Below are 14,192 nucleotides of genomic sequence, written 5' to 3' on the forward strand. Positions count from 1 at the left end.
ACGTACTAATTGTAAGTTGAAACCACTGGACCACCGTAATCGTGCAAACCCAAAATGATATATCGCTTTTAATAACTAATAATTAACGAGAGTATATTACAAGTGTCTCCGTGTTCTAAAATACCAATATACATGCCGCCCTCTATAGTCGCGTAATTACATTTATTACGCATCACTTATCGTTATTACGTATTATTACATCTATCGAAATTATTATAAGGTTTCCGTACTACTGTAATAAAAATAATTTGCGAGACATTACAACGTCTGAAACGGCTATATATCCGTTACGTGATCTTTTATGACATAACATTTTAATTTAAACGTGTAAGCTGGAATATGAACGAAACTTCGTAAACGTTGAAAATTCTGATTATGTAAATATTAAAAATGGTTTTAAAAAGGGACGAAAGGAAAAGTAAGATATTCTTTTGCTTAAAACAATTTTTTAATCGATTCGTAATAATTTTGAATTAGCGAAAATATCGTTCGATATACTTTCACCGACGTAAAATAAAATTATACCTTTATTAAAAAAAAACTCTGTACTCTTAGATATAAGGAAGTCTGTAAAGGCATGTTTTACCACAGTTTCATTACTGAACTTTTCTTCGATTAAAAAGTACTTGGGAAATTAATAGCCCTGTCGTCATAAACCACCTATACAAAAGTGAACTTTTTTGATTTTCACGAGAAGAGACTCGGAACTACACACCAAGCGCTGTACTATACGTATCTCAATTTGAATGCAAATTTATTCTTTTTTTCTTTTCTTTTTTCTAATTTTTTTCTCAGTATCTCGAAATTATTCCAAGGTGGACGTCTAATTTTTGTGGTATAGTATTTTTACGTCTATTCTCCGTAGATTAAGCTTGATAAATAGAGTCGTGGTCATCGTGTAATTAATCATTATGGATAACTCGCTTCGGTTAGTCACGCGAGACTCGTATTTTGTGATCTCTACTATTGTACGTATATTCGTCTGGAAAATTCGTAACGATATTACGAATAGAATATTACGAACACTTTTCGTATGTAATCTTAAACGATTATGTTAAACGATTATGTTTAAACTGTAAGCTTAAACTGTAAGCTTTATCTTAGAAGATTCGACAATTTCCAGTATCCGTATCGATCCTTCCCTTGCGAAACTTCGTTGTTTCTAAAGATAGTCAGTTTAGTTCTGATCACCAACCGAATTAGTCTTAGAACACCGAGCGAACAAGTCTTGTTCCAGATTACGATGGAACCGGTGGAACAACAATAACCAGTGTGACTAGAGTTTAACAAGCGTCTGTTGTAGTCGATATTCCCAAGTTATGCAGCGAGATTTTCTTTAGATCTCGTAAAACGAATATTTCTCGCTGTTATCCAACCTTGCGAAATAACAGAAGATGACACAATCTACGATTTTGTTGCAAAACAGTTGTCAAAACGTCGATCGTATTGTAATTGGCGATTACCGAATAAAATGTCATTCGATGTTAATCAAAATTACGTAATGTTCTACGTACACAGATACAATGGTAAACTCTCAACTTTGATAAATAGTAAAATCGCTGGTACAATTGCGATTATACGCGTAACGAGTCTCTTATCGATGTCAATTTTCAATTTTATACAACCCCGTGCCGTTGGATATCGTCGGGAACCCTTTGATAAAAATGTTATGAATTTTGTACGCGTTATAAGTTATGTAATAATTAATTTCAAACTCGTTACGCGGAAGAGAAATAAAAATAGGAAAGAAAAAAGTAACGCTATGACGCGTAAAAGATCTATGATGTATTAGAATTCTCGTAACGGGAGAATAATTTAATAAAAAGGGAATATAGATTGCTGTTTCGAATATATTACAAAATACATAAATAAAATGACTCGTTCTAGATGAAATATAAAGTTTGTTAGCATAAAAATTAATTCAGCAGGTGACAACTTTTTCACAGTGTTAGGGAAAGTTTCGTTTATCCTAACAAGATACGTACATATATTTTCTTATTGTTACGTAAACATCGTAAAATTGATCGTGACAGCAACCAAGCCCAAGATGCTGGATTTTCAGTTTCAACGGCCTTAATTCTTTCGACAAAGAGGTTTGTCACCTCGGAACGGTGCCGAGCAAAAGCTGTAAATCTAAAGGGTCTAGTTAGCAGATATTTCAAGAACACGAAGTATACGTTCCATAATGCTGCTGACAATTTCCAGCCTTGTTAAGGTTTTTGTCGGTAACGTTCGATCACGTTGTTTACCGTGCTTTAATTTCTTTTCTGCTTTTTCCTTGCTTCTTTTTTCTTCGTATCTTTATGCTTGCAACAAAATATTTTTTTTTATTTAGATGTAAATTTCAGACACGTTTTTACGGTATACTTCTAGTCGTATCGATATTCGATGTTACGCTTCGACGCACAAACATCTTGCAAATATTACGAGCTTTTCAGAAGGATTTCATCGCATAGAATAGTATCCTATGCGACCGAGCTAATTTCAGAAACTCGTATTACATTTACTCGTGGTATTTTTCGACTCTTACGCGATAAGAAATTCGTAGAATACGTTTTCGAGCAAAATCGCCTGCTTCTCGAGTCGAACACGATTCCATTACTTTTCCAAAATAAGTTTGAAATTGCAAACGTCATTCCCATACAATCTAGGTGAAGCTACTTTTAAGGTTTCCGCGATATCTTCTTCTACTTCGTGAGAACCTTCATTCTACTGCCGCTACTACACTTATTTTACGATTACAAGAGAAAGCGAAATATAGTGAATTTAGATTTTTAATACAGAGCTCTGCTTTGTTCAATTCTTTTCTGTTTCAAATACACCGAGAATTTGTAACGCGATTACCAAAATTGAATTAATCTACAAATAAAATGGAAGAAGTAACACGTTATAAACGTAGGCATTCTCCATCGCGTTATCCTAAATCGTCACGACGAGATTATTTCTCGATTGGCTCGTGAAATTCGTGAAATGTCCTTTTTCTTCGTTTATATCCTTTTATTTCTGTTTGCCACGTAGTGTCCATAATACACAAACGCATCAATCACACTTCACAGTCAACCATCCTTTCGCGTATTGTAATCAATTTTCATTCTCTCGTAAATGTTTTTTTATACGACAGATGCTATCAAATATATTCGGAGTACTTCTTCTTCGGCGAGTGCAAAGGTTTGAGAATGAAATGGATTGCTTTTTTTTTTACAAAGGAATAGCTTCTATCGTATTACGAATAATTTATCGAGTTATCGATATGATTTTCCGTTATTTCCAATAACCGTCATCGGTCATTTTGTCAGCGATCGAAAAAGCATTTGATTTCCGTCCAAAAAATGAACGCGCGTTGATTTTTCAAACTCTCGATAGTTCAGAATTTCTTTCCATTTAAACTGTTTTACAATGCGTAAAATAAATAAATATCTGATGCATCTACGTACTGCGTATATGTGTGCGGCGAACATGGAGAACGCTTCGAAACAATACAATTCAGTTCGTAGATATCTTTTTGTGTTTGCATAGAGATGTGCCAGCTGGTATTGTCGCGATTGTCAGGACGAACTTTCTGCGATTGGTCAAAACCCGGTGTTTCTCTTCGATCATTGTCAATAGTTCGTCTAACGCTCGATCGAGTTGACATTATTCTAGTGAATTATCGTAATCACCTTGTCACTGTTGAGGCTGATAGTTTATGACAGGCCCTTAACGTTTCAACGGTTAAAATATGATCAACAGCATCTTGTACAGCCGAATCAATCGTCGTACGAGATTCCAAATGTTACAGAAAAATTTTACTATTCTGTCCAATGTAAAAATTGTAAAATTGTAAAAGAGATATCTTTAACCTACGACTATTAAATTATCAACTTACTCGTATTATTGGTTAATAAATTATTGCGCAAAAGGGCCAGAAAGAGTCGCGGTATTTATTGAAATTAGTAATAAAATCTCGTCGAAAGAATCTTTTTTTGCAATAGGCTTTTTTAACTCTACTCGTGTATATTTGGAACGTTGTAGTTGCGCAAAGTTTGCCAATGTTCATCGTTCAGTGCAAATAAATATTCACGAAGTAAAATTACAACAAAACTACTAATATCAAAGAATTTCTATGAAAACTGTATCTACGATTCATCGATTTTGCAATGGACGAAACGAAAACGCGTTACGTTGAAATAAAATTCAGGGAGCTTTTAATTTGTGACGGCACTCGACAGCGCAAATACCACCGCTCGGCATTAACTAGCGTCGGACGACGGCAGCGCAGTGGTTAACGCCTTAGGTTACGAACGTTCGGGATCACGGGTTCAAATCTCGGCACCCGTGGTCCGATTTTTCTTCCACGATTCTCAAATAAGAAGAAAATACAGCAGTACCCCCGCAGCAGAACCTATCCGGACCTCTACGGCCAGCGGAGCACTACAGCCAGCAACTGCGATTATCACGACGATATTCTCTACCTCAAATTGGTGACCCCGACGTGATCTTCAGTGAAAAGAAGGTGACCGCGATAGTGCCAAGTTTTATAGTGAAACTTCGATTATCGCGATTCCCAGCGCACGGTCGAAATGGCAAACAATAACAAAACATTTTACGGCCAGTCGAGTAGTCCGCGTGCCCCCAATAACGCGCCCGACCCAGAAGATACAGTGCTGTGCTGTGGTTCTCCTTACTGAAAAGACAGTTCGCGGCCGCGGGCCTCACGGACGATGGAAAAAAATCCACCGCCCTCCTGGATGATGATATCTCGAGCCTCGGTACTCGGAGCGAATCGAGGACATAGCTATGAGATTTTGAACCCGGGTCCCGAACGTTCGTAACCTAAGGCGCGCGCTAACCACTGCGCTGTCGTCGTCCGACACTAGTTAGTGTCGAGTGGTGAGTGGTATTTGTGCCGTCGAGTGCCGCCACAAATTCAAAATAGAACAGGCACTAAATATGTATTTTATCGGTTTCTGGCTAGAACGCAAATCGTACGTGTTTTAGACCGTTGTATCGTTTTTACGTAAAAAAATGTCAATCCTCCGATTACGTTACCCAAATCCATACATTAAGAAAAACGACGATAGCGCTTGCACGACGGTTCGTTGAAATTCTGTTAAAATTGCTCCCGAAGAGAATTCGCCACGCTATTCGTTCAACAAATACCTTTGCCGATATTCAAAGTGCAAACGGCCATAGGAAGGCGCTGTCTCCTACTAATAGAACAGTGCACTTTAATGGGTCAAATTGATGAAATTTTGATGGACATTTGGCACACGATATCTACAGGTGTAACTATGCAAAAATAACGCTCTTGAATTACCGCGAAGATATTATTAATCCATATAGATTTACAGCTTCAAACAGTTGCACACCGAATTAAAAATAACTAACATACATAATAAATTCCTGCCTCGTGTCGATTAGCGTGTCTGTTATTCCATGCAAGATTTTTCAATTTAACGATGTCTTGTACAATTTCGAGTAGTTGCGAATTTTCAGTTTAGGAACGACATGTAAAGTAGGAAGGAAATATAAATTTTAGATATCATACACATAAGTATAAAATATCATAGTACGCAACGGATTAACGTTGATATACCCGATATATACAAAATAAAATTTTTGATCTAAAGAATAGTTCGACGTCGATTTAAAAGAAAACTTTTATTAATTGATTCGTTATCCTCTAATATTTAGTGATAAAAGAAACACGCTCAAACGATATTTGATATCATGCAGAAGTAAATTGAAACGAATATTACGTAATTACTAAAATCGATAAAATTCGTGCGAATATATTCGTGTTTATAATTTGAAGATTACCTTTTTTTCTACTACTTTCTATTACTTATTACTCGGACCAACCATTTGCATTGTTTGGCTGAACATAAAAATCCAAATTTTATACTCGTTTTTTCTAAAATGTCTTTATTCGATAAAAATGTAATATATAGAATGTGGCGGGCAAACAGGAAAAATATATCCACAAAGATTAATCGTTGATCTCTGAAACACCCGTTCATAACAAATTATGTACGTACCTTTACATTTTTTTTACATTTATCTATTTTTATTGCAACGACTGACGTTCGTACGATTTACTAGCGACTATAGTGTAGTATAGTATAGGATAAAAATATTATAAATAGTATCGTACAAATAAGGTAGAAATAATCGAAGACAAGAATGGAATTAATTTCGGTTAAAGTTGATAAACGCTTACGCAGCATGGATCGTTTTTCTTTTCGCATACATCGTAAAGGATATATTTCGACGTAACGCGCGCTTTGAATTTTGAAATATTCTAAAAATAATATGCCGAGAAAAAGAAATTTTCATCTCTGTGACCTTAATCTCGAGACTTCCGAGGCTTTTGCTACAAAGTAAACCCTCGAAGAAATTCTAACCCGATCCAATCTACCCGAAACCCAATTTCCACTTAAAATCAGAATTAGATCGAACAGTGTTCTGGTGGTACTTGTCCGCCTGAGAGTGAAGCCATCGCGAGCTGCTTTACACCCGAGGGTATTTCTCGCGAACGTCCCTACGAATTACAGATTGCCGTTTAGTTTGGCTAGAAATTTCGAAATAAGTACGGTTTACAAGATCGCAGATATTAAGAGGTAAAAAAAAACCGCTGCAAAATTCAGAATCCCTCGTAACTTAGAAACGTGCCCTTCACGATATACGTCAAAAGAAATGATCCGTTTTTTTCGCCATAATTTCGGGTCATTTTTTCTGTATGCATGATAACAATGAGGAATGTGCAGAATCGCTTTAGTAGCGAAAGATTTATAGCTCGAGTGACCTTTGAAATCATCTAAACACCGAGTACCTCGGTTTAGATAGGAAAGCTACGTATTTCATTTTTCAAAAATATACAAGCAGCCTTGAATTTTGACAAAATCGGGCCACGAGTCGGAAATTACGCTTTGCTTGACGCTAAATAAAATTTGATATAAATGTCCGAATGTTAAATTTTTGAATACGTTAATAGCTATAGTTTCGTCACGATCGTATTGACAAAAAGTATCGTAACAAGGAACCGTATAAGTAAAGAATTGATTTTCGTTTTAGTCTCAGCATGAATGCAAGGACCACGACGAGTCGCCGCGTAGCAGCAGCAAGGTTGCCGAGCCCGAAAACGTGTCATCTTCGGGGCAAACGGCAAAAATTGCTATTGATACCAGCACCGAATCGCCCACGGAATGGAATCCGAGGAATAGTTCCTTGAAAAAGCAAGAGAACGCTCCAGTCCGTGATACAAGCTCCGTTCTCGAGAAAATTGCCGAATTTCATAAGGTAAAATTCGTTTCGCGACAGTCCTTCTACGACGTTATGAAATTCTATCGTCTTTTGAAAATGTCCGATCGCAAGTACCTTGAAGGCGTTTTAATCTCCTAAAGCATTCTTTTCGAACGATCAGTAATGAACGAATCTTCTCTCCTCTCGATCATTTACTTTCAGCTTCATATCACAAAGCATAAACGTATTCGCGCGTTTAAAAAAGATATTACGTTGTTGAAAAAATTCTATAGATATGACTAAAATTGATCGATAATAGTTTAGTGGATGTTGTTAATATACATCGCATAAAAGTAATATTTTAGATAAAATACAGAATAAAACGCGCTAAATGTGGATGTAACTTGCGTGAAAATACTTTTTCGTTCTATAAAACTGTAGTAAAAGTTCATTGTAAGCGAACATAACGTTTATAGTTAAGGTACTGTTACGTCTCTTTTTAAGATCTCTTTCTATTACGAGCGTTGCGTTGTTCATAAAATAAATGTTCGGACGTATAATTTTTTACTTTTGCTTTATTACGGGGTATAATAAAAAAAGAAGAATCGAATCTTCTTACAACGATATCTAGTCGATCGTGGAGCGTAATACTCGTACGAAATAAGAGAATGTTAAATGTATCTTTCATAAGGCATTATAATATATAGATATAGAACGCAGGCGGATTACGATTCTATTATTTCCTCGTGTATTATCTGCTGTCCATATAAAAGTTGCGGTAGCTACTTCGATGTTCGTACGAATGAACACCGAACGCTAAACGCTTGTACGGTTATCTTCTATATTCAAACAACGAATAATTTTCTCACGAGGTATTGAAAAATAAACGTATTCCAGGTTGAGAATCGTTTCGTTAAATATTCGATCGTACTTCCGAACTTTTATTAAAAACATTCGTCAAAAAACTTTCGCAAATATTAGCTTCGCTCGTATCGGCATCGTACATATCGATACCGTACTTATAAAATTTGTTACAATCGAAATTATGCCGTCTTCCGTTCCATTTAATTGAAAGAAAACAGCTAATCGATATCCGTATCTGTAACGGTTTCGATGAAAACAACTTGTTACGTAGATGTCATAATTTTTTAGGTGTGCCACTCTCCCGGTAAATCGTCGATATAATACGAATATTCCAATTGTACGGAGCAATTTATACGCGAAAATCAATATGTAATTATATTCAGGCGCGCAACGTGAACGTTTAATTAGGCACGTCGTCGTTGAAATGGAAAAGGAGGATCTGTCGGAAGTCGTCGATCGCTCGTCTTTTTCTCTCCATTGATCTGACGCGACACCTCGACATCACGTGGCGTGACATACGCGTTGATAATTGCGGCGAACTCGGTACGCCGTCTCATCCTTCTACCTTTTGTGGGAACAGGATTCCGTGAAATAAATCTCAAATTAATCGAGGCAATATCGATATTAATATATCTTTATATAGCTTTACTAGACATACACGCGCGAATAATATATTCGAAGCTGTTCTTCGGTGGTAATAAATGATCGAGAAAGCTTAAACAGGTCTCTGAAAGGAAAAGTCTACGACTATCGTAAAATAAAGTCTTACGTGGAAAAATATTTCATAGCATTTTTAGTGCTATAAATTTCACGCTTCGAATGCCATTATACGTAACGCTGTTATCGATGCCCTATAAAAAGTCGAAAATGCGTATCTCTTGTATCCGATTCCAGGGACGCGAGAAATCTTGACGATAAGGAAATAATTATATTTTTTAAATCGTACATTTAGAATTATTTTGTTACTCTAGGAAAGAATTAAATCGAGGAACCAAATTTTGGTCGCGTTTCGACCGAAGAGAAGGAACAAATCTTTTCGCTTAAAAAATTATACGCCTTCCGTTTCACGTACGATTCGAAAGACCATAAAGCTCGCGCTCGATGATATCAAAATATTTGCAAATGTTCACGAAGTTATCGTATTTTCATGTAGCACCAACATGCTCGAGGCAGAGACGCGACGACTGGCTCGCTTCATCGCACGCTCAGCATTCATACGACCGCGATCGAGCAAACCTACATGGCCGAAGAATGTGACGAGAACGACTATCATTTCGATCTCGATTCCTACAAGCCGGTACAACCGATCACATTCGACCATGGGATTGCGTTATTTCCTGTCGCTGCACCGCACTCCGGAATGGATCTGCATCTTTTGCAGGTAAACTTTGTTGCGATTTGTGTCCTAACGAACGTGTTCCGTACGACGTTCGTTTCCGTTTCTTTCCTCTTTTCACCGTATTACGTCCCTAATTTTGTTACTCGACTGTCTCGATCCTCGATCAACGTCGCAATGCGTTTTAATTGCTTGAAACGTTTGCGCGATGTTCGAGAATGCAAATATTTGTCGTCGATCTATTATTTAAAAAACGCGGTGCACACTTATCTCTGCATCGTATAATTTAATCATCGATAGTTGGAAAATCAATTTGCTGAAATTAGCTAAAAATAGAAACAGTGATAATAGAACAAGCGACGGCAGTGAATTCTATTATTATATTATAAAAAGGTTTATTGATCGTGTCTCTCTATTTTATCGATATCGCGTTTATCGATATAGCGACCTATACGCTGTATGAACTATCGCTAGTACATACGGTAAATATAAAATAAAATACAACGTTATATTTTACAAATGAAAAGAAAATGTTATTTATCACACAGCTTAAGGCGAAATAGAAACATTTCCGTGTAAAGTATTGCGTGAATAAAGAAAATCCGCGAGCACTATAATATAGTATTTAACGAGACGGGAATCGCTGATAACAAAAAGATGTCACAACTTGAACGCGTACTTTTCGAATGAAAATGAATTTAATTTACCGTATTAAGCGCTTATTTGTTCAAAGAGAATAGAAAACGTCTACTTGGATTCGTTAAAATAAAAACGATCGCGTATTCTAAATTCCAGCTACTTATGCGCGTCACATCGCGTCATATGCATACGGATGAAACTACAGTAGGAACCTTGAAAAGAAGCGCACATAGTCGAGATGCGACCTTATCCTCGGACGATTTCCAAATATTAATATTTCAACGTCCAGCTACTTTTGTAGTTGCTGGACATGGTGCAGGCTTAAGATAAAAGACGTCGTCAGCGTAGTTTTCCCACACTTCAAAAGGATTTCAAAGGGACTAACTTTACCGTGCTACCTCAGGTATATTTCGTGAGGAAGAGAGAGAGAGAAAAAGAGAGAGAGGGAGAGAGGAAAGAAAAAGAGCGAAAGGAGTCAAAGATCGGGAAGCGAGCGAGGAAAGCAGCTAGAAATGGAAAGGATTAAAGTTGGAAGACGTCGAAAGAAGAGGTTAGAGGGGCGAAACCAGGTCACTTGTTCGTACGAAACGTCTTCGCATCAATTAGTTGCTTATAGAAATCTACTTTTTATATGTTCATAACTTGTAATATCTACGAAAAACTATTAATGGTTACTTCGAATTTTATCAGTATTTTATTACTATAAAAAGAAACAAAAGTGACAAAAACACATCTCGAAATGATCACTGCGGTACGAAGATATACTCGTTGATTCTATGTCGTGTAATTAATTTTAACAAATTCGTTACTAACATTTGCTGCGATAGAACTTTTATGAATTACGATAGAACGTTTATTAAGCAGAAAAATTTGTATTACGTAAATATAGAAGAAAAAACTAATAAAAAGTTTTATCGATCCAAGTATTAATCAAATTAAAAAAGATAAGAGAATAAGGTTAAAAAATTAATATAAAATTTTTACGTCGCATATCATTATTGCGCTGAGTTTACTCGAAAATATTTAACGATTCGATTTTAGTACGTTAACGAAATCATTTACTTATACATACGTATACACAACTATCTTGCGTCTCTTTTAGACAATAACTCTTTTATCTCCACTCATACCATCTCCGTAAAGTACCTATACGAGTTGTTTGAAAACGTGAACATTTCGTCTATTCCAGAATTACGTAAATCAATTTTCTATAACAAGCTCGAGCGTCCTGAATCCACTTTGTCGGTCACATTCCTAAATTTACATCTTCGGAATTCATCTTCATTAACATTCACTTTGTAAATCTGAACGTTATAAATAGTCGAAAATCTCATATTTCGATCATCTCGTATTTTAAGCACCTTCGATTATTCATGCTTCTAATCGCGACTCTAATGCTCCTAATTTTGCTAATTTTCCTTCCTATCTAATCGATTATCTTTCCTCTCGTATCTATACCGTCAATTCCGATAAATACTTGCATACGTCGTAACGATATTGCAAAAATTACACACGCGTGTATATTTAACGATCTTGGTGATATTAGTAGTGTATATCAACGTATCAAGAAATCGGACGTACTATACTTAACAACTCGAATATCGTCTCACGAACGACGTTTATTAGCGATTAAAGATCATCTACTTTTCGCGTTCGTTGTACATTTTTCTACAAAATTGTACGTTTTAATAGAAATTATCACCCGTTTCTATGATTAGCGGGATTTCCGAATTTTACGCTCGAGTTTTACGCTCGCGTTCGCTTGTTTTATAGACGCCGTCGACGCGTTACTTGTTTGAAATCAACGAATCCGTGGAAACGTATCGTTGGTACGACGCGGCACGGCGACGAAAAATACAGCGGACGAAAGACTTAAATTCGAAGAGCGTAACGCCGGGCTCTACGTCGTTGTTTATGCGTCGTGAATATTCGTCGTTGACTCGTGGTGTGTTGACGCATCGTCGATTAATCTATCCGTGCTTCGACGAAGATAAATAATTTCACATACCGCGCACGCTTTTATAAATGTCCGCGTAGACTGCACTTATGGTCGACCGCATAAACGGTGTTCCAAGTGCATTAGAAGTTCCATCAGCGTTATAAACACAGGCACGATGTATGCTGGTTTTGCCGCGCGTTGCGCCGCAGTACGACTCGGCGCGCCACAACTGCACAGATATCGCTAAAACGATTTAATAGCCAGAGATTATAATCGGTGGAATCGCGCGAAGAGATTTTCGTGGCGATTCCTCGGGCTTTCGTTACATTTCCTTCGCCGAGATACCGACCCTGATGAATTTTCAACGAATAATTTAAATACGATCGTCTCTCGAATCAACTGATCCGAGAAATTATCGCCTGAGACGATAAAGCGAGAGAAACCGAAGGATTTGTCGTCGAACGTCTGGACGATCGACTGGCGAAAGTTTGTAAAATTTCCACCGTAAGAAGATTGACAAGGAAACGTTTGTCAAACGATAGTTGCCTCGTGGCTTAAATGATTTTCAGGTACGAATATTCGTCCGCGTGTTATTTCATTCCACGATGCTACGACAATTTACCGAATGCTCTTCTGGAGAAACTGCAATCTCATTACAGCATTTTGTTTCGTACGCAACAAAAAGAACATTTCTACGACTCGAGTAAAAAAAAACAGGAAAATTTGTAATATTAACGATACTGCAAAGATCCGAGATACGTCGCGTAAATGTATTTTCCTTGAAACTATATTTTCGAAATTGACTGTTAACCTATATGCATATACGTACGTATATGCATGTATGTATGTATGTATGTATGTATGTGCTTTCATCGTCCGTACCAAAGTTACTTCTGTATCTATCGCGAGACTAAATATGTCGCGTATCGTATTATGTATTTTTGCACCGTATCGAACGAACGTTTCAACGCTTAGTTATAAAATTTCATAGATCTATCGCCTATTTTTGGCAGGCTTGTATCTTGGACCAAGCAACAATTTCTTCTTTTTCCAACTATCTTAACCATCGGGTGACGTCTAAATGGAAAAATAAACGAAGAAGTTCTTACCGTGTTCCTCCCGTGTTTCTTTTAATCGGATAATACGATATTTAGATGGTATATAATACGAAAACTCGATTCCACCAGGTATTGCATCACGGGACAACGTTGGTGCATTGGGACTGCGAAGGCGGTACGACGAGGACGGCCTTAGTATTCGCGCGAGTGGATCGCGCTTGCGGTACCTTCGTGTGGGAAAAGCCACCCTGGAGTCCATTGAAAACTGCCCAGCTGGGAGGTACAGCTTCTGCAGATTTTTCGCTAACTGCCAATCCAGAAGACGTGGTATCGGCCGGTTTAGTAGGGAGATATACCATGCAACAGACGGACTGCGCTTCCGTGACGCTGGAAGAGGGATTTTTGGACCTGAGCTCCGTCAAGGAAGTCATGATCGGCTGTTGCGATCGGGACAGAGAGACCGACCTCAGAAGCATTTACAAGAGATACGGTCTATCTGGATCCGATTCATGTATCGGCCTTATGTACGGCTCCAGTCTGCCGGACAATCGACTGATCTTTCTCCTTTGCCCTCCTGCGCTTAGCAAGTAAGTAGCGTGGCTCTGTGATTTCCACGGTATCGTATATATGTATGTGACATAAAGCAATATCGAACAGAATAGTAGAACGTAGGAAACCAGTTTGCACGAAATTTATTCGACACGTTCGAAAATAGATAAAAGAAAATATCGCGAGAGAACGGAAGAAAATTGCAAAAGTAATTGAACATCGACCGAGATACGTGGTCAACGAAATAACTTTAAATTATACGGTGGAAGTTAATTATTTATTTTTTATAATATTTGTCAATTTCAAGCAATCGTTCTAAAAGCGTGATATATTTTTAAACTTGACAAACGATATTTTGGTAAAAAGAGTCGAACAAATGAAACTGTATTTCGATGGTATAATTCGGTAAACATACTTGGTCCGTTCCGATACGTTTGATTTTCGTGAATAATTGAATAACGAAGAAACCTAAAATAACAAAGCGTAATGATACGAACGACTGTTAATTAAATCGTGATTACGGAGATTAACTATTTAATTTTATGGGGAAAATTGTTTGTAATTTAAATGTTGCAAATTTCGAGTT

The 14,192-nt window shown here is 37.2% G+C and overlaps 1 protein-coding gene across 1 annotated transcript in view; it reads left to right on the forward strand.

Moving 5' to 3' along the window:
* LOC117235804 (1-phosphatidylinositol 4,5-bisphosphate phosphodiesterase epsilon-1-like) overlaps positions 1 to 14,192 on the forward strand; it is a 36,870-nt gene that overhangs the window by 12,878 nt on the left and 9,800 nt on the right. Inside the window, exons 4-6 of the mRNA XM_033498152.1 lie at positions 7,054 to 7,278; positions 9,239 to 9,466; positions 13,187 to 13,644. Of these exons, the coding sequence (XP_033354043.1) occupies positions 7,054 to 7,278; positions 9,239 to 9,466; positions 13,187 to 13,644 (911 nt within the window). The remainder of the gene's footprint in view (positions 1 to 7,053; positions 7,279 to 9,238; positions 9,467 to 13,186; positions 13,645 to 14,192) is intronic.

Source organism: Bombus vosnesenskii, unplaced genomic scaffold (assembly GCF_011952255.1).
Source record: "Bombus vosnesenskii isolate JDL3184/JDL3185 unplaced genomic scaffold, Bvos_JDL3184-5_v1.1 scf7180000013319, whole genome shotgun sequence".
NCBI classification, from domain to species: domain Eukaryota; kingdom Metazoa; phylum Arthropoda; class Insecta; order Hymenoptera; family Apidae; genus Bombus; species Bombus vosnesenskii.